At 43.7% G+C, this 20,074-nt stretch overlaps 2 protein-coding genes across 2 annotated transcripts in view; one reads left to right on the top strand and one right to left on the bottom strand.

The window, feature by feature from the left end:
- The window catches only part of LOC311054576 (protein Wiz-like), a 45,408-nt gene extending 33,794 nt beyond the window's left edge, over nt 1-11,614 (top strand). Inside the window, exons 21-23 of the mRNA XM_084070584.1 lie at nt 1,215-1,524; nt 3,463-3,613; nt 6,009-11,614. Of these exons, the coding sequence (XP_083926710.1) occupies nt 1,215-1,524; nt 3,463-3,613; nt 6,009-6,498 (951 nt within the window). The 3' untranslated portion in view covers nt 6,499-11,614. The remainder of the gene's footprint in view (nt 1-1,214; nt 1,525-3,462; nt 3,614-6,008) is intronic.
- Nucleotides 1-20,074, bottom strand: part of LOC311054947 (uncharacterized protein) — a 431,139-nt gene that overhangs the window by 242,155 nt on the left and 168,910 nt on the right. The gene's annotated exons all lie outside the window — the stretch shown is intronic.

Here is a 20,074-nt window from a genome sequence, read left to right as displayed (position 1 = left end):
GATGTTTGTAGCTGCTACAAAATCTACAAAGCTACGATCATTACGTTGCAGTCATTCAGCAGACACTCAATCCTAGTTGAGCTGGCTTCAAAGCTACAAAACGAGTGTAGTGTTGTTTAGCCCATTCAATCGGGCCACGCTATGAGCTTGTAGATCTGCTATTTTTTTTAAAAGCAATTTTTTTTTTAACTCAAATCTTTCCTTCTGGGGGTCCCTTGAAAATGTTTTTTTTTACAAATGTTTGCTTAAAAATATATATATTCAAAGATTTGCACACATTTTCACGATAAAAAAAAAATAGCGCTGCACTCGGTGCTGCGCTATGAGCTTGTAGATCTGCTATTTTTGAATAGCCCAAGAAATCTTGAAATGACAGACGCGTTCCCGGATTGAATGGGTTAACACTTTCCAATTCCTGCTTGTAATTTGGGGGAAACTAATTCAATCCGTTCAGCCAGTTCTGTGTTCCATGACATTTTCCTCGCTCGTCGGACGCATGCGTGATGACGTCAGCACGTTGATCAACAGCGGCTCGGCCACAGATAAAGCCGCGTCGCTTCGTATCTTTTGTAGCTGCCAGTGTGACTGTGAACGCAGCATAAAGGCGTCCGGCGACGAAAACCAGTGTTATATAGTGTGATCAGAAATCACTACCAGCACTAGATACTGTGTAGAGTATACACATGCTCTATATTGTAGAGTAGACCTGTCTGAAGAACAGAAACCTAACATCTCCCTTAGTTAGCCATGGTGGGGTCCCTCTTTGGATGAGCGGCAGATGTTTGCGTTCTCGTGCGGTAGATCTTGGTTCGAATCCAGATAGTAAGATACAGTAGGGCCTTGACATGAAAAGGTTTGAGAACCACTGATTATAGCAACATAAGAGTTTTCAAAAAACTGTTAGGATTTAGAAAACATCTGTAGAATCCCCAGAGGCAAAGATTTGAGTTACAAATGTTCCCTTTAAAAATATATATATTCAAAGATTTGAACACATTTTCATGATTTAATAATTTTTACAAGCTCATAGCACGGCACCGAGTGCCACGCTATGAGCTTGCATATCTGTTATTTTTGAATAGCCAAAGTATAAGATAATGGTTAAAGTGGTTAGAATCGAAAATGACAGATGCTTTCCCGGTCTTAATGGGTTAAAACGACGGAATACCTCTGCTGGTGTGAATTTGTGCATTTTTGTCCTTCCTGTCTTCCAGAAGAGCAGCTCTCCTCTGTCCCCGACGTCGGACCCCGACCACATCCTCTCCCTGTCGTCCCACAAGCCTTCGTCGTCCTCTTCCTCGGGCCACTGGTCCGCCGTGGCTCTGAGCTTGGTGCGGCCGCTGGGCCACGACGCCAGCCAGGGCTCCTCCAAGGCGACGGAGGCGGGCGGCGGCGGCGGGGGCGCCGGTAGCACCCTTCAGGTTCCCTCCTCCGCCACCAGGCCGGGTCACGGCAGGATCCCTAGCACACTCCCGCCCCAAGCGCAGGTCGCACGCAGCGAGCTCAACGTCCGTCTGCCCCGAGGTGAGCGAAGTTTGTACGCGTTCGCTTACCCGTTGCGGGTCGAGCTGAAATGAAAGATCAGTCTTTTTAACCTTTTTTAGATCAGATCTCAAAGCATTTTTTTTTGGGCCCCCAAATTGATGTGTATTTGCCCGCGAACCTCCATCTGTGATTTTGTGCCGGCGACCCCCATAAAAGATGATTAGTGTACGATATTTCAAAATCTTTCTGAAAGATTCTACAAGCTCACAACACGCCAGGTTGCGACGCGTTAGTGAGTGTAGATCGGCTATTTTTGAATAGCCAAAGTACAAAATAGGGTTTAAGTGGTCAGACTGAGTTTGATGCTATATTATTAACACATTTTGCTCGGGACACCCTGGAAGCATAAAGCATAAAAAATATCGAATTCTTCACCGCACGGTGACGCCTGGAAATTGAAGAATGGAACAGTGGGCGCGCGTCTAGCACCACCGGTGTGGAGGTTGTATAATAATCAATAAATGGCTTGATGTTTTGACGTGCAGCCAGTGTGTTTTAGCTTTTAGATACTGTGCTGGCGAAATGCCATTTCAGCTGGAGTTGATATTCAGTCAGTTACTCATCGGTTCACTCTTTCTCACTGCCATACTCTCACTCTGCAGTAGAGCTCCAAAACAAAGTGCTTTATTTACAAATCTACATGTCCATGCCATCCATGGACGTTTCGAGCTTGTCGATCTGCTACTTTTGCTATTTTTGAATTTGAATCCTGAAAAGTCACAGTTTTTTTCCACCCGACCGAGACGTTACGTTGAGCTACTTAGCATTGTGCATATTCACTTCATTTTTTAAATCTTTCTACCCCATGCAGTTTGCATGTGCGAGTACATCAACTCAAACCCAACTCGGCTATATTGTCACATCACCGGTTTCCATTGGTAAAAAAAAAAAACTGGGTCAATTTCTTTGTTGTACAAGTTCCGTCAGTGCAGTTTCAAGAAAGGTGAAAAGAGATGGAGAAAGGAAGAGACAGATAACAGGTCAGATACCAATATGGACAGTGTGAAACGGGGCATTTCAACGGGTGCCATGAAGGCCATGGCTGCCGTTGCCTCTCAGTTTGGTCTTAAGACCCCCAAAAATGATCTGCCCTGAGGCCACAGTGGCCTTGATGCCCTGCCTGCACTTATTCCACCGTTTTCTCCACTGCCTTTTTCCTGTCGATGTGTTTTTTAGATACTAGTGTCTTTTGTTGAGATTTTGAATTCTTAACTCCCCATCCCCTTCTTCAAACCAGTCCAAGGTGTTGACAGCAAGCACGATGGCAATGAATAATGATTTGAGTGTCCACACTGATTGATTGATTGATTGAATTCTTTATTGACATAATCACATGTACAAGTGAAAACACATGCATGCAACAGTCAAAAGGATAAACAAAAAAAAGCTTGAAAGCTTATTTCCATTGTGGTCCTTTTGAGATTCAAAACACAACAGTAATATATGTGAATTAGCATCGAAACATACTGTATATACTCTCAGTGGTGCTGATCGCATGCAAAAGGATATTATGGATAATCTGACTCTGATTTATTAATTATGAGGAGGCGAGATGCTTGTACCTGAGGCAATGCCAGCTACTGTAGCGTTAGCCTTTCATAATGGTCTCCTCATCTCCGTTAATAACAAAACCTTCCGTGGGTGAATGAGGCCGACTGCATTCCCAGATGTCCTTCTGATGGATTTCGAATGGCTGTCAACGTTTCTCAATCTGTCATTCATTAAATCGCTCTGAAAGTGATCCAAACGATATTGTGTATGACTATCGTTGTTGTTACAGCTGTGGTGTGGACTCTGCCATCCGCTTCAGTTAGAATGATTTTAAAAATGGCATATTTATAGTTGTTGTTATAGTTATCCTGCTTGGTGTGAACTTTTTGAACAAACCCAATTTATTATTCTGCTATTCTCGTCTAGGTTTCGAGCGAAGGCCCCTGAAACATGGAGAGGAGAGGGACAGCGGCTCCCCGAAGCCCCCCCGCACCAGTACCATCCCTTCCCTGGTCCCCAAGCCCCCCTCCTACCCCCTGGTCAAGCTGGTGGGCAAGTTCTACACCCTGAAGTGCCGGTGAGTGACTCGCCCAGGGGGGGGACAATGAAAGTGCCATGCCATGTGACTTAAGGGAGCCCACCAGGGAGATCTGTAGGCAGTGGTGGAAAGTAACTAAGTACTGTAGGCTACATGTTAAGTTGTTTTGTTTGTTCTGTAAAGATGTATTATTATTATCATTATGTACTCAAGTACTGTACCTAAGTTTTTTGTTTTTTTTGTAGAGTATTTAAATTGTTTTATACTTTATATAGTACTATACTCAAATATTGTACTTTTTACTCCACTACAATTATTTGACATCTTTAGTTACTAGTTACTTTGCATATTTAGATTATCAATACAAAACATACATTAACGCCCTATTTTATGCTTCGGCTATCAGCTATCTTCGAAAAGGTTTGACGAATTTGGAGTAAAAAAGTACCTTTCCTTTGGTACTTTGGGCCTTTTACTTGTAACAGAGTGGTATTGCTACTTTTACTCGAAGTAAGTCAAATCCATCACTGAGTGACTCGCCTGGGGGGGGGGACAATGAATGTGCCATGCCAGTTGCGTCTCAAAGAGGTGACTTAAGGGGGGCCACAGGGAGATCTGTGGGCCCTCGGAAATAAAACTTTAGTTCGTCGAACACAACAAAAAAAAAAGTTTTGAGTTTCTTGAGCATCATTAGAGCCGTCTATCTGAGACAGTCCCTAAATCCCCAAGCTGCGCTCTACTTTTAGCCGCTAATGCACTATATTGGGAGCGGTGGGCCGGGTGGGATATCGCCTCTGTCGGGGTGGAAACCTTGTATGTCCAATACTGTTACTTTTCAGGATTCACAATTTAAAAGCATCAAAAGGAGCAGATCTACAAGCTCGAAACGCGTCGCTTCGCGCCGCGTTTCGAGCTTGTGGATCTGCTCCTTTTGATGCTTTCGTGTGACGCTGTAGTGTGATCAAGTAGGGCGTTATGGAGTGTGGAGATGAGAGCTTTCTGCCCGACAGCAACGATCTGCAGGCGCGTGAATGAGTGCTTAAAAATCTCACTTCACTTCAGTACCCAAACGGCAATGAAAATGTGTGGCTGCCTGCGGTGTTGAAATGGACTGTCTGTTCTTTTTTTTCCTCCTTTTCTCCCCCGTGCCTGCAGAGACCTTTTCTAGTGCTATAGTCATTTATATCGTTGATGTCGGGCAGAAACCTCGTATCTCCATATTCTGCTTGATCACACTACAGCCTCACACAAAAGCATCAAAGGTAGCAGATCCGCAAGCTCGAAACGCAGCGCGAGTTTGAGCTTGTAGATATGCTACTTGAGTTGTTTTTTAATTTGAAACCTGAAAAGTACCAGTTTTGGACATATGAGGTTTCCACCCGACAGAGACGAAATGTAGTGATTATCCTCTAGAGTCTAGATCACTGGTTCTCAGCGTGGGGGCTGGGGGGCCCCCAGGGGTCCTCGAGGGGGTTCCAGGGGGTCCTGCAGCTAAATGATTGATAATTAGGAACCCATTCGCTTCCATTCGTACTCTCAGACTTGAATTAGAGCTGGTGGAAGAGATATTTCGTTGTTAAAATAAAGGTTAAATGGCTTTATATTCCGACAGCAATCATTGCTATATAGTATTTCTCTTCAGACCATTAGTAATCAGAAAATACATTTTCATGTGGGATACCAATTGTATCCAATCAGGAAAGAGAACTCATCCAAACAAAAAAATCTGAACTGGAACACTATAAAAAACTTGAAGCTGATAAATGTTTAGTTTTTGTTTAGTTTGAGCCTTTATTGACAGGTACAGTGTAGAGAGACAGGAAACGGAGAGAGAGCAGGGGAGTGACACTGCAGCAAATGGTCCGGACGGCTGGGAATTGAACCGGGGACTCACTGTCGGGCGTTGGAGCCCATGTGGTATGCACCCTAACCACTCGACGCTGGAGTTCTCTCCCGATTGGATCAAATTGGTGTCCCGACCTGAAAAAGTATTTTCTGTTTACTAATAAGAGCTGGAGAGATATGGAGACTACTGTTACTTAACAAACACTCTATAGCAATCAATACTAGACAAATATAGAGCTTTAACTTTGTAACTACTCTCACCCAATTTATTTATTTTGAATAAAAAATATCACCAGAAAATAAAAAATATCAAATGGGGATCAGTGGACTAATGTATATCGTCTCTGTCGGGGTGAAACCAAAACTGTTTCAAATTCCAAAATAGCGAAGTAGCAGATCAACACGCTCTGCTACTTTTGACGCTGTACTATGATCAAGTAGGTAGGGCAATAATCTGCGGGGAAAAAACACAAAAAGTTAAAATATGGAGGTATAGGAGATTTAAGACGGCCACAGTATCAAACCGGCGGCCCCTTGAAATCGAAGGCCCGTTGCTGACGTGTCCCGTGGTGCGTGTGTGGTTCGACAGGTTCTGCGAGGTGGAGTTCCACGGGCCTCTGTCGGTGCAGGAGGACTGGATCAGGCACCTCCAGCAGCACATCCTCAAGATGAACTACAACAAGCCTGCCGCTCCCAAAGCCCCCCCCCTCTCCGCCGCCGCCGCCGCCGAGGAGCAGGAGCCCCCCAAAGCCCCCGCGCTGCCGGCCCCGGCCTCCACCTCTACCTCCACGTCCACCTCCGGCTCCAGTAGCGCCTCTACCACGACAGTCCTGACCTCCAGCCCTGCGCCTACGCCCCCCCTCGGCGCCTCGGCTCCGGCCCTGGCCCTTGCCCTGGCCCTGGCGGCGCCGGCGCCCCCCGGGAGCCCGCCCTCTCCCACGCCTCTGGCCGAGTCGGCTCCGGCCGCCGCGCGGACAGTTGTGGCCGCGGAGGAACGGGCTCTGTTAACTCCTCCCACCCTGACCGCTATCTCAGCCCCCACCCCGACCGCCGCCATCATCCCCGCCCCGGCCGTGTAAATGGCTGATTTATACTTGGTAGTGGCGTTCTGGCGTCGCGCGCCGAGAGACTGCCGATCTATAAGCTCACAACGTGTCGCGGTGTCAGTGGTTTTGGAACTCTTTTTCGCGTCAAGGAGCCCCAAAATGATGTATTTTGGACACGGACCCCTATCTGAAAATATTTTTCCGCCAGTGAAGAAGAGAAGAGGAGATTTGTGTTAAAACATTTCTTAATTTTTCTTAATTGTTTAAATATTTTTCAAAAGGTTTTAAGAAATAGCAGCTCACAACATTTTGCCTTGCTCGCAGATGAATAGCCGAGGTATAAAATATGGTTAAAGTGGTTTTAAACTGATTGTGATGCTATTTATTAACTTGCTAGGGACCCCCTGGAACCTTTGCTAGGACCACTGGGGGTCGCTTTGAGCACCACTGGCAACACGACATGTTGTGATGTTGATCGGCTATTTTGGAGGCGAGACGTCCCCGCGCAACCCAACCGAGTATAACTCAAGCTTAAATGCAACGCTCCATTGTCTTACCCATGAAAAAGGAAAAAAAAAACGTTTCTACGGTTCTCTTCTTCCATCCATGTCTTTCCTTTGGCCTTTTGCAATGTGTTTTTGTTTTGTTCTGAGGAGGAGGGGACCGCACCCCTCCAAGGATCATCCCCGAGCCCCCTTCTTTCCAGACTGTTACTCCGCACCGTTACCGTGGGAAGCAAGGCCGCCTGGCTTATCTGTGGGCCAGAGATGCGGTCCAAGGTTATTGGGAGGCTATTGTCTTTTTTTTGGTGGGGGGGTTTGTATTTTATTTTATTTTATTTATATTGAATGTCTAGGTGCTTTAAACTTTATTGAAACAACCCCCGCCCCCAAAACTTTTCACCCTCCCCGTCCAGGACCACCCCCCTCCTTTCTAAATAGTGCTTTACTAAAGGCCTGTGAGGCCATGCCCATTTCTACTAGAAGTGCTTTAAAAAGGGAGGCCTCAGCCTCAAACAGAAGGTCATGACTGAAATGAAGCAACGCATTATGTGTAATCCCATTAGTCTAATGGTACAGACTTTAAAACAAAGGTCTATTACGGCACTTTTTGATGTAAAACATTGAACAAAAACGTAGGAAATTTGTGTGTGGTAGATTTCGTCTCTGTTGCCAAATGTCAATATGTCTCGTTTCTTTCTTGTTACTGATAGACCTTAATCATCCAATTCACCAAACGACACCATACAAGAGTCGATAGCAACAGCAGAATAAGCTGTTTGGCATTGGCAGAGAAGATTTGGCAAAGATGTAAACAAGTGCAACCCACATCCTCAGCCGTGCTGCTGCTGCTCATCCCACAAATGTGTGTTCCTTACAAATTGGGCACCATTTAAAAAGGGAAATCAACAGGCTTTCCTACTCTGTAAATGTTATCGCCAAGACCCATTGCTACAACAGAGACAAAAACACACATTTCTGGACTCATTGTTTGATGTTTAGATGTCGTCACTGAGCACTTATCTGAAAATGCCCCAATGAGCCGGGCAGAATTGGACAAAAGACGAGTCCCGATTGGTTTATGGAGCAGGAAGTCGAAGCACACACTTCCCTAAAAGGGAAGACCAACCCGTTCACTTTATGATGTAATACAGGGGACAGATTTTATTGTCCCCTCTCCCCCTCCCCCCCCAAAAAAAGAATTCCTGTTGCCTGAATGTAGCTAAAAGCACTAAATCTGTTGATATTATATATGCACACATTCATACATAATCAAGTATGAACGAATATTCCTATGGCCTATTCCCCCGATTCCTGTGCCATTGATCATTTCATCTTTTATGATCTTTTATCTTTTGTGATTTTATGAAAACTAATAATCCTAGAGTGTACAAATGGAACCAAATGGACCCGTAAGGGCCCATTTGGTTTCATTCTAGGATTGTATTGTTTTTTTTTCCAGCACACACACAGGGCTGCTGCTATTTGAATGGCACTCAATCCCTTCTTAATCTCTATTTATGGACGTGAGAAGCGGGGGCCACAGAAAAACCATGAAGTTCGCCACCCGATGTAAAGTTTTGTGTTTGCCGTTCCCCCCCCCCCCCCCCCCCTTCTTTGTCTTTTCAATGTAACCCAAATAATTTCTTTTTAATTTATTTATTACACATCTGAATGTGGTAAGCTAGGTCATTTTTGAAGCTTAAAAAAAAAGAAGATATTTGGAATGTGTGACGTTTAGGTCTATACCGTGCACTTTTACGCGAGTGCGCAGTTGCGTTTGTGACTGTGCGCGTTGTTTTTGGTAGTTTGTATGTACATACACGTTCATAGCGAGATGTACATTAGTCGCTGTGCTGTAAAGGGAAAGACAGACATTGTGGAGACGACCGACCCACCCCCACCCCCCACCCCCCCCCTCTCTCTCTCTTTAGCTGAAGTCAAGCTGTCTGCAGTCAGTCTTACTCCCGTGATTCTCAACCTGTGGGCCGGGGACCACTGATGGGCCGCGAGGGTATTGCAAGTGGGACCCCAAATAATTGGCAAAACACTTAAGATTGTGATGATAATTATCATATAAAAATAAAATATTGTTCGCCCCAAAAAATTACACGTTAGCATTAATTTCTTTAAAACTTTGAAAAATGTGTTTTCGTTGTCATACTGACTCAACAGGACTTTCAATTATACGACGGAACACGACCGATTGATTGATCATTTAAATAAACGTGCTCTGAATCATGCTCTGAAAATGCATGCAGGCCGCCAACACTTTCGAGATTTTGAAGTGGGCCCTGATCCAGAAAAGGTTGAGAATCACTGGTCTAATCAGAACGTTAATATATTAGGACTGGGCTATATATATATATATATATATATATATATATATATATAGATATATATAGATATATATATGTGTATAGCGATTTTATATCGATATTGTGAGACCAGATATCTTTTGGAGTTTTGGATATTATGATATATATGGCTATTATGATATTGGAGTGTTTTCCAAAATGTTTTCCAAAGTAGAAAAAATATAGCGAACATAGCCAATCTACAAGCTCGCAACACGTCGCATCGCAATGGGTTGTGATGGGTCCAAAACAAAGTATTTTTTTCGCCACAATCCGATATTCCAAATATCGATAGACGCATTCGGTCGGAGAAATATCGGGATGTTTAGTCCGTATCGCCCAGCCCTAAGTGTACGACACGTCATCTGCATCCATTCTGTCAGGATGTGCCAAAGAGAGTGTTTACTTCCTGGTCTTGCCGCTGTAAAAGCTGTTTACATTTGGACCTCGCCCCGGAGGGAGAACCCTGCACAGCTACCCCACCCGACCCCACTTACCCCTCCACCCCCTGCGAGGGTCCCCGTTGGACGATGGAGGACTAGCGTAGCGGTGGAGTGTGTGTCCACTGCGCAGTATAGAGGCTTTTAAAGACTATCCAAGTGGCCAAAAATAAAATCTTACCTGTTGTTACTAGGTTTAGATCAGTGAGTCGCAACCTTTTTATTCATTTCAAGGACTCCCCAGTTTGATCTGCATTAGTCCACGGACCCCCCACGTGATGCCATTTCCATCTCTGGGACCCGACCTACACGGTAAAATCCCCAGCGTTAATTTAACTCGAGAGTGTACGAATGGAACCAAATGGACCCCTACGGGTCCATTTGGTTCCATTCGTACACTCTCGGGAGTTACAGGCCCATAACGGTCCGTTAGGTTCCTCACTGTTTAGCCGGGACCCCCTGGAACCCTCTCAAGGTGCCCGCGTTGAGAAATCAGTGGTTTGGATTATTATTGCACCAAGTAAACATGGACTCAAAACTACGCCCAGTTTTCTCTTCGTTTCATAAAACGAGGGCCTCAATGTCTAGCAGGGCTCGTCGAAAGCACCGGATCCCCACCCCCCAAATCACCCACCCACCCAAAGTCCAGCCACACAAACGTGCATCGTCTGTGGACGCAAACTGGAGTTTCTTTTCCGTATTTTTGCTTTCAGGCGAGCGTTCCCGTCAACTTTCACGCCGAGGCAATTGCGGCGGAGGGTCCCGCCCGGAAGTCGAGAAACTCTCGAAAGCGGTTTCCCCGACGTGTTGCGAAACATGACTGTTTGATCCAAGCGAATATCCCCGGAAAAACAACTTTTCTGCAGTATCCCATATTAATCCTATATAACTACATGTACTTATGAAACTGTTGACGCTAGTAGAGCCGGTCAGCAGTTCTATTAGCCAGTTAGTTACAAGAGGACGAAAAAGAAGAGAAGGAAGAAAAGAAAAAAAAAGAAGTGATCTTAATTCCTTTTATCGTGATTTGATTTCAACTTTTGAGGCTATGTATTTTTTATTGCTCTGTGCATTTCCGTATTTGCAGTCCTGGAAGGTGAATCTTTAGAGTTATTTTTAATTTGTACTTGTTAGTTTCTTCTCTAAAAAGCTGAAACATTGGTGCTGGTATAAAGACTGTTGTTTGGGAGAGTTGATGAGAAGCGACTGAAAAGTAGCCTATAAGCAAGGGGAATTATGTCTAAATGTGAGTGTCAACGTCCTGGTGTCGAAGGACTCTAAAAACAAACGAAACAAACAGAAGAAACGGGCCTTAAAGGGGACCATTTTGCACGTTGAGATTTGATTCCTCGGTCAGCGTTTCACATAGAAGGCCTAGTAGTTTGTGTGTTGCTGTGTGAGGGGTCAGATGGAGTTCCCTTGTGCCCCCCCCCCCCCCCCACACCCCCGGGAGCCTGGTTTATGCCGAGTCACTCGACGGCATCGCACGCTGAAAATAGCGTATGTACAAGCTCACAGTGAGCTTGGAGATGCGCTATTTTCAGCGCACGACACCGGCGTACAACGGAGTGTAAATTGAGCATGAATGCGTCGACGCCCCATAGCCAGTGTGACTGGCTGCTCTGCTGGGGCGTGTGTGTGTGTGTGTGTGTGTGTGTGTGTGTGTGTGTGTGCGTGCGTGCGTGCGTGCGCGTGTGTGTTTGTGCGCGAGTGTGTGCATGTGTGTTCAAAAAAAGAGTAATGAAATGAGGAGGAAGGGATAGGAGTTGAAAAAGAAGAATGGTGAACTGTACACAAAAGGGTTCAAGTTGAATCAGCTCCTGAACAAACAATAAATGTGATTTCAATTTTACACACAGATGTGTGCATTTTCTGTCAGTTCGAGCCAAACTTGACTCGTATCGCACATTTCTTAACACAGGCGAAACAATTGAATAAAAGTACAAAATATGCACATGCAGTTCCATACACGGTAAAGCCCTCAGTGTTGATTTAAAGGCATAGTACGTAACTTTGCCCTCTGTTTACATAACAAAACACATACATTTTTGCCCATCATTTACCAGCAGTAATCAGCCACTGGAGTAGTGTGGTGGTGTTTGCCTGCAGAAACACACTGCCCTCTCGCTGTATTCTGGTGTTTTGTTTGTTTTGGTAGCCCCAAAACATCCATCTGCATCAGTGCAGTGTTGTTTCTGCAGGTAAACACCACCACACTACTCCTGTGGCTGATAAATCCAGAGCAGTGTTTCTCTACTTTTTTGGGTCATTGCCCCCTATCTAATATCCAGGTCCCTTACCGCCCCCACACCCAATTAAAATGTAAGCTTTATTTGTATTGTGAATTGTGCTGCTTATATAATTTAGAAGATGTGTCATCAATTCATTTCCAGATATCAGATTTGACATTAAACTGGACTGTTAGTATGTGATTATTATGTAATTATTAGCCTACTTCCCAGGGAGAGAGAAAAATGCCTGTTATGATTATAAGTAGAATTGTAGAATATTGTAAAATATGTCCGGCCCTGTCACATCAGGCCTCTCTCACAGCACTGACTGACACATCATGTCACATGATACTGACATGATACTGGCATGATAATGACATGATACTGACCACGAAACTGACCATGATACTGACCATGACACTATCCATGCTACTGACATGATACTGACCATGACACTGACATGACACTGACATGATACTGACCAGCTACTGACCATGATACTGACCATGATACTGACCATGACACTGACCATGATACTGACATGACACTGACCATGGTACCCCCCCTTTAAAAACATTGCTTCCAGCACCCTCCCAAACTCTCGTACTTCTGTGTACGCTTCCATTGAGAAACACTTGTCGGCCTATAGAGGGAAATGATTATTAAAACAATGTATTCATAGTTTTGTTATGTAAACACAGGGCAAAGTTACACATGTAACTGTGAGAGACCCGTACGGGTCAATTCTTACACCATTCTTACAAACGACTTAAAAACCCTATATACTTAGTTTACCAGAGTCCCAGACAGCTCTATACTGGTAAGTAAGTAAGTAAGCTCGGCGAGGGTTATTGACGGTATAAGCCGAGAGTGCGGGAGTCTATCAAGTCTACCAAAGGCGAGAGCTCTACTGACTGAGCTACCCGGACACAATCTATAACAATTGAAATTGTGTTGAAGTTTGGTGCAAAAAAAACACTAAGTGCAGAGACAAATTTTACTAAGTATATATTTACAAGTTTACTAATTATTGAGGGTTTATAAGTGGTTAAATGTCTAGAAAATACATCAAGATTAATCCAAAATATAACCCCTGGTCTAGTGTGTACAAGTGTGTACAAATGAAAGTGTGCATACCTACCGAAAAGAGGGTGGGAAAGGTACCAGACTCTACACAGAATTAGAAACACTGTATTGCCAGGTATGAGGCTTACACAAGGAATCTGCTTTGGCATGTAGTGTTGTGACAGCCCAACAAAAAGACTCTGTGCAACGGCCGCAAGAATAGACATGAAGGACTAACATTAGTATTATTACATAACGGAACATGCAGTCAGGAGTATAGACGTTGCTATAGCCTACAACAAACAAAGCACACGGCTTAATATTGAAGTATTGCAATCTTATATAATAGCAATTGGTTTGGGAAATGATGTTGCTCTTACCTGAGTACCGTATATTTACTCTACTTGAGTATTTCCATTTTGTGATACTTTGTAGGCCTACTTTTTCTCCACTACATCTCAGAGGTAAATATTGAACTTTTTACTCCACTTGACACCTTTAGTTACCGTATACTTTGCAGATTGAGATTATTAAAACAAAACCTAGGCTACGTTAAGTGATAAATGATGTAATATTATAAACTACCCAGCAGCACATAAAGTAATTAAAATCAGTCCCACCTTTACCTGCAGGAACATCAAAGTGATCAACACATTAATGCGTTACTAATAATGAGTACTTTTATGTTTTGCACTGTAGGCCTACGTATATTTTATGCAAACACTTTTGAAAAATACTTTTGAATAATCCATTTAACGTTTTGGCACTGGTAAAGTAGTTGCCCACCATGCGGAGTCTGTGAGTTAGAATCCACCGTGGTGCATCCGGCTTTGTCGAGCGTCTGTACGAACACAATTGGCCCCGTGTTCAGGGCAGGGTCGCAGGGAGGGTAATCTTTGTCACTACATGCACTCTACGGGCACGTGTGCTGGGCGGGGAGGAGTAGGACTAGTCTGTCCTCCCGGTGGGTGCTCCTCACTGCATGGCCTATGAGTCAGTAGTAGGATACAACAGCAGTGACAATACACAGACATGTGTGTGGTGAGGACTCCATTGGCATAACAAATATAATTTGGGGGAGAAAAGGGGCTAAAAAGCAAAACAAAAGGCAAAAACAAAAGGCAGGAGTTTTACTTAAGTAAAAGTACTTCTTCCACCCACTGCCTTTAATGGCTGTTGGTGAGCATTTGTAGCTTACATACTATATTGGTGTAAGTGCATGATTTGCCCAGAAGGGGGAGATGAGATACAAGCTGTATTTCTGAAGGCATCATTTCTTTCTGCCTTTCTAACATTAGGTGGCAGGCAAGCCAAGAAGCTAAGCCTGGCCTTATTTATACCTCCTGGGTGATTATCCAAAATTCCATCTTTTCCTGGAACCAGGGAAGCCACTTACAAATCAATTCTTATGAACCCAAGGAGTGGCCTGACATCTTCACGTAAACACAGTAGAGGTAATGAGCGCCGGGTTGGCTGTGTACATATGGGTATTGAATGTTTTAAAGATAGATGTTCTTTGACAGATTCTAAGAAGACAGAATCCCTGAAGCTCTATTGATTTATGTCAGTGGACGGCAGGACACGATCACGGTTTGAGACGACTTGCCGTTTCTGACCAAATAAATCTACCACACAAACTTCCACACTTCAGCTACAACCTTTTCTGTTAATCTTTGCACCCCATTATGTGCTATAGAACAGAGTCCGGAGACCCCCAGGTGTCTTTGAGGAGTATCTATCTATCTATCTATCTATCTATCTATATATATACAATTGGCAAACTGGATGTGTGCGTGTTTGCGTGTTTGTGTGTTTGTCTGTTTGTCTGTTAGGTTTCGTGTCAGTTACATGTTAGGTTTCGCTTTTGGTTTGCGTGTTGCAGTTAGGTTTCGCTTTCGTTTTGCGCGTTGCCAAATCATGTGCGAGAAACAAGCACCGGTGTTGCAAGGAACGTCTATACGCTCTTCTGTCTCTGTCTCCGATGTGCGGGCCAGGCTACTAGACGGGAAGGCCGCGTAGCGGCCCGACCCTCTAGTGATCTACAAGCTCAAAACGCATCGCATTGCGGCACGTTGTGAGCTTGTAGACCTGCTGTTTTTGAAACATTTTGGAATAATTCTGAACATCTTTAACAACACAACTCTTCTGTTATGGTGGTCCCTGGCACAAAAATGTTTTCAGATGGGGGTCCGCCGCCCAAATATGTATCCATGTTGGGGTCCTTGACATGATGAGAACCACTGATAGGCATTAGCTACAGTAGAGGTTCAGTACAGCAGGTCTCTGCATTGATCCTTTTGAAGCAGGAAGGCCTCTAGGTTCAGGCCTTTTTCTTTCGAGCCTGAATGGTGTGAGGGAAAGCAGGGGAACAGTCACATGTTTTAGTCAGAACACAATCCAGTTCTGTGTGTTGTCCCTGCAAATGTATGATAAGATCAGCAACCCAACATTAACGACAACTTAGTTTCCTAGTTTGCATATCGTACAGAAACTTTGTATCGCCACCTTTTTCCCCCGCCAAAAAATATGCCCTTCGTCGTCATACTAACGTGTTACACAAAAGTAGCAAAAATAGCCGAGCTTGTGGATTTGCTATTTTGGCTATGTTTGAATTAGAATCCTGAAGAGTAACAGTTTTGGACATATGAGGTTTCCACCTGACGGCAAACGGTATCCTGTTATTCTTGGGGGCTGTTTGTGTGAACAAGGTCTTTGCGATTACATGGTGGCGCCACTGCCCTCCAGCTGCATGTTGGCATATTGAGTCATTACATGGGCAGGAATGGGCCTAATTAAATGTCACCATTTAAGGCTTGATTTATATTTATTTTCTGGAAAATATGCCTGGATCAGGATTGCAAATTTGTTGACGACTGACGACACATCTTAACAAGATGTCTATCTATCATGGGGGAAATTTCCCATCAGACTTTACAATGAGCAACTTACAATGTTTTAAGTGGCAATGAAAGGGCGGTCTGTCTTGGTTGGCAATAAGCCCCCCAAAAAGACATGATGGTTGAGAGGGGGCTACTGTAGGTTCTCAAACATTTTCATGTCAAGGACCACCAAATTCATATGTATTTGGTTGCAGACCCCCATCTGAAAATATTTTGTGTCAGGAACCCCCATAAGTGATTGGTTTTTTTTTTAATCAAAACTTATTTCAAAATCTTCAAAAACAGCTGATCTACAAGCTCACTATGTGGCTACTTTTGAAGTATAACGTAGTGTTCAAGTGGTTCATCTGTTCCTCATTTTGGTGTGGAACCCCGTAAGAACCACTGCTATACTTCTTGGGTTTTTGAAAAGCGCAATGAAAAACGTCACACCATTAGAATATCACATTAGATAAGTGACCCAGGCAGAGGCCATGGATGACACGCAGTCTCTGTACCAGCAGCTGTCCTGGGATGGAAATCCCAGGAGGTTTCATCCTATGGTTCCCTTCCTCCTCTCTGCTGTGCTACTTTAGGTCTCCGCAACACATGTGATGGATGCGCGGTGTCAACTAACACTACACAAAACAAACAAATACAGCTTCCCTTAGCTTGCCAGTATCACCATTAATGCTCATGTTTACAGATGTTGGTTGGAATGTGAAGGGGTGTATCCAGTGTGCATCATTTAGCTGTTGACATCTGACACGTAACTTGATAACATAAACTATGAATAGCACCAACAATGTATAAACAATTCGGTAGCAGGCAGAACAGAAATAAGTTGTGTGTGCTTTTGTAGAGGCTGATTCTTGATTAAGTAAATAAGCCATGTTGGAATCTTCGCTCACTTCAGCAGGGTCAACAGTACGGTATTTAAATCTAGATCTGATAATGACACAAACACAACTGTCGTTGATTTATGAATTGAATTAAGATCAAAAGAGGCATGACATAACAAGAAAAACAGCATGTGTTTGTATAGTGCTTACCCAAACACTATAAATGTGTGCTTGTCACAGCACCTAAAAAAACTAAAACAGTCAAATTAATGTAGGAACAATAATAGACTAAAAAACAACAAATGACTGAGACTGCATCAACTAAATAGCGTATGTAAAACAAAGAAAAGAAGTGCCGAAATCATTCGATCAAAATATGCAGAAAACTAAAGCTAAACAAGAGAAAACAAAGTGCTAGCTGGCTTGCGGTGTGTTGTGAGCTTGTAGATCTACTATTTTTAGCAAAGCGTTTGTGTGCAGAGGGGAGAAAAAAGAGCGGACTACAGAGTTGACTCAACACCGGTCAACTAAGTATTAGTTTACTAGGCCCCTTACTTTTTCCCCCCACTGCACAAATGGCTTTGCTAAAAAACAGATCTACAAGCTCACAATGTGTTGCATAGTGACGCCATTGTACTGATTGCACTCAGTTTCGTCCACTTACGGCAAATAAGTGGTCTATGAATTGGGAATTTGGTAGCTATTAGACAATAGTCAGAATACAGATCTTCATCAATCTCATATTATTTTTGTTTAACCGCATAAACCCTACAGTATATTTCCTTGTACTAGTATACTTAAAAAAGAAAATAGCCGATCTACAAGCTCACAGCTAGATCTGCATTTTTTTTTTTACAATGTTATACTTTATGGGACATGCCCAAAATAGGGACACCACTGGATGAAAATGGTTCAAGACTATTATCATAAAGTTATTTATGTTATCTCAGACCCTTCCTTCAATTACTTGCCAACAATCCTTTTAACAGGCTACAGAAGTTCATCTCATCTGACTAAAGTCAGCTACAAACTAGACACTCACATTACATGGCAAAGGTCTGGAGAATCGTGTCACTTTAAAGGCCGCGAATTACAGCTCCTCGTACGACGGTGTCACTTCCCGAAAATAGCTGATCTACAAGCTCACAACGTGTCACGATGCGACGCATTGTGAGCTTGTAGATCGCCTATTTTCGGCTTAGGGTTTTCGTGATAAAGCCCCTTCAGAAACCGGCCCGTTCAATCAGCCATAATCAATCATGATCTTCTTCATTCTGCATCCATATTTGGTGTAAGATTTAGAGATAATCCCATCTATCCTGACCCTGTTAAATCTCTTTGAGCTACTTTCTCGCACGCAACCACTGACCAAGGTCAGGCCTGTGTGTCCGAGACCCATTGGTCCAAATAATTTTGCACTAGGGCTCCCAAACCTTTTCAACTCGAGAGTCAAGAAAAGAATGAATCACTTAAGCCCTGTTTCCAAAATAGTGACAATAGCCCATCTACATACTGTAGATAAGCTATTTTACTTTTTACTTTATGGAAACTTTATTTTTGTAAATTATTTTTTCAAAAATGCAATAACATTTGTTGGGAAAACGAAAAGTAGAAAAGAATAGGGATATTTACGTACTCACGACCCTTAAAAATGGGTCCGTGAACCTTTGTTTGGGAAACTCTGATTTAGCAGGACACAACTCTGGAGCCTGTTTTTAGCCGTTCTTCCATTGTTTGTGATTCTTCTTCATCCCTCTCTCTATCCTGGGGGAGTTTGTTTTTAATCTTGAGAGAATATGTTCCACACTTGTGTCAACAAATAACCAAGGAGAGTTGAGGTCCAACAGCAGGAAAAGGTTGTATATTATATGTAAGAAAGAAAAACAGGTGCGCTTCCTCTGGATGCGTTTTCGGTTCAGCCTTCCTAGGAACAGATTAATCTGTTCCTAAGAAGGCTGAGGCCGAAAAAGCGGCACTCCAAAATAAAGACTGCAAGACTGGCTCAGATGCAAATTCTCATTTATTGAGAACGCTTACGTGTTTCGGCCTCAGCCTTCCTAGGAACAGATTCATCTGTTCTTAGGCATTCTTTATTTTTGAGTGCCGCTTTTTCCACTTCGGCGGTATTTGATTTAAGTTGTATGTTATAACTTTGAACGGACATCACAGATGGATCCCTGTGGCGTCAGTAGGCGTCCCCAACGGGACGTATTGTTGAGCATCGTGTCATAACAGCACACAGGCCAACAATGGCAAATACACATCAGTAGAGATTATGAATACTCAAAGCATAGTGTGAGAGGGTCAAACACTTCTATTCTAAATTAAGTGGTAAAATGTTTGAATTTGTATCCCCATGGGGACTTAAATACTTAAACCCTATATGGTTGACCGGAGTCACTCAGGGCTTTGTACTAGTGTCGTTTCTGTTTTCTGTTATTGTGGGGAAAGCATTCACTGAAAATAACGACAAGCTCACAAACTTAAATCCTAAAAACCTAACCGCTTGAACCCTATCAGCCCTATTCTGGGGAGAACATTTAGAGAAAATAGTACATCTATAACCTTTCAAAGCATGGCAATACAACACGTTGTGACCTCCTACTGTAGATCGGCTCTTTTTGGCGAAGATTCAAGTTGAAGGAAAAAAGCCAGGGGCCTGGTATAATAGACCTGCACATGCACATGCACATGCACATCGATGCTGCAGATGACCCTCTTTTGTGTGTTAAAGAAACTACCTGGTGGCCAAAATGAAGTATACCTCTCGATCCAGACTTGAATACTTGAAGCATAATGGGACATGTGCTGAGCCAACAGGGTGATGGATGAGGTTGAAGGAGAAAGCAGCATTTCAGCAGGTTTCTCTCAGTGGCCACTCCCGCCCCGGGGTGCCGGTCCGCAGCCTTCCCTCAGCCCGATGCAGAAACGTGTCCGCGCACAAGTCTGGAATCTGTCCAGGAATGAGGCTCTGGCCCCACAGCTTTCGTCTCACATCTGGGGCCTCACAAGTTGTTTGGGAAGTTCACTTTCAGGTGGGAAAACCCGGGAGAGAGTGTCACCATTCAGAGGCGACCATATTGATTTCAATGGTAGTGTGCATCTAGTCATTTCGAGACACTATTCTTTTGGTTTCTTTATTTATTTGTTTTCTTTGCTTTATAGCACTGGTTCCCAAAGTGGGGTCCGGGGACCCCAGCCAGGTGTCCTCGAGGGGGTTCCGAGGGGTCCCCAGCTGAATTATTGATAGTTAGACTTAGGATCCAAATGGACCCTTACAGGTTTGTCACTCTGA

Source organism: Gymnoscopelus microlampas (assembly GCF_963454915.1).
Source record: "Gymnoscopelus microlampas genome assembly, chromosome: 11".
Lineage (NCBI taxonomy): Eukaryota > Metazoa > Chordata > Actinopteri > Myctophiformes > Myctophidae > Gymnoscopelus > Gymnoscopelus microlampas.
The sequence above is the reverse complement of the archived record's forward strand: the minus strand, read 5'-3'. Positions and strand labels throughout refer to the sequence as shown.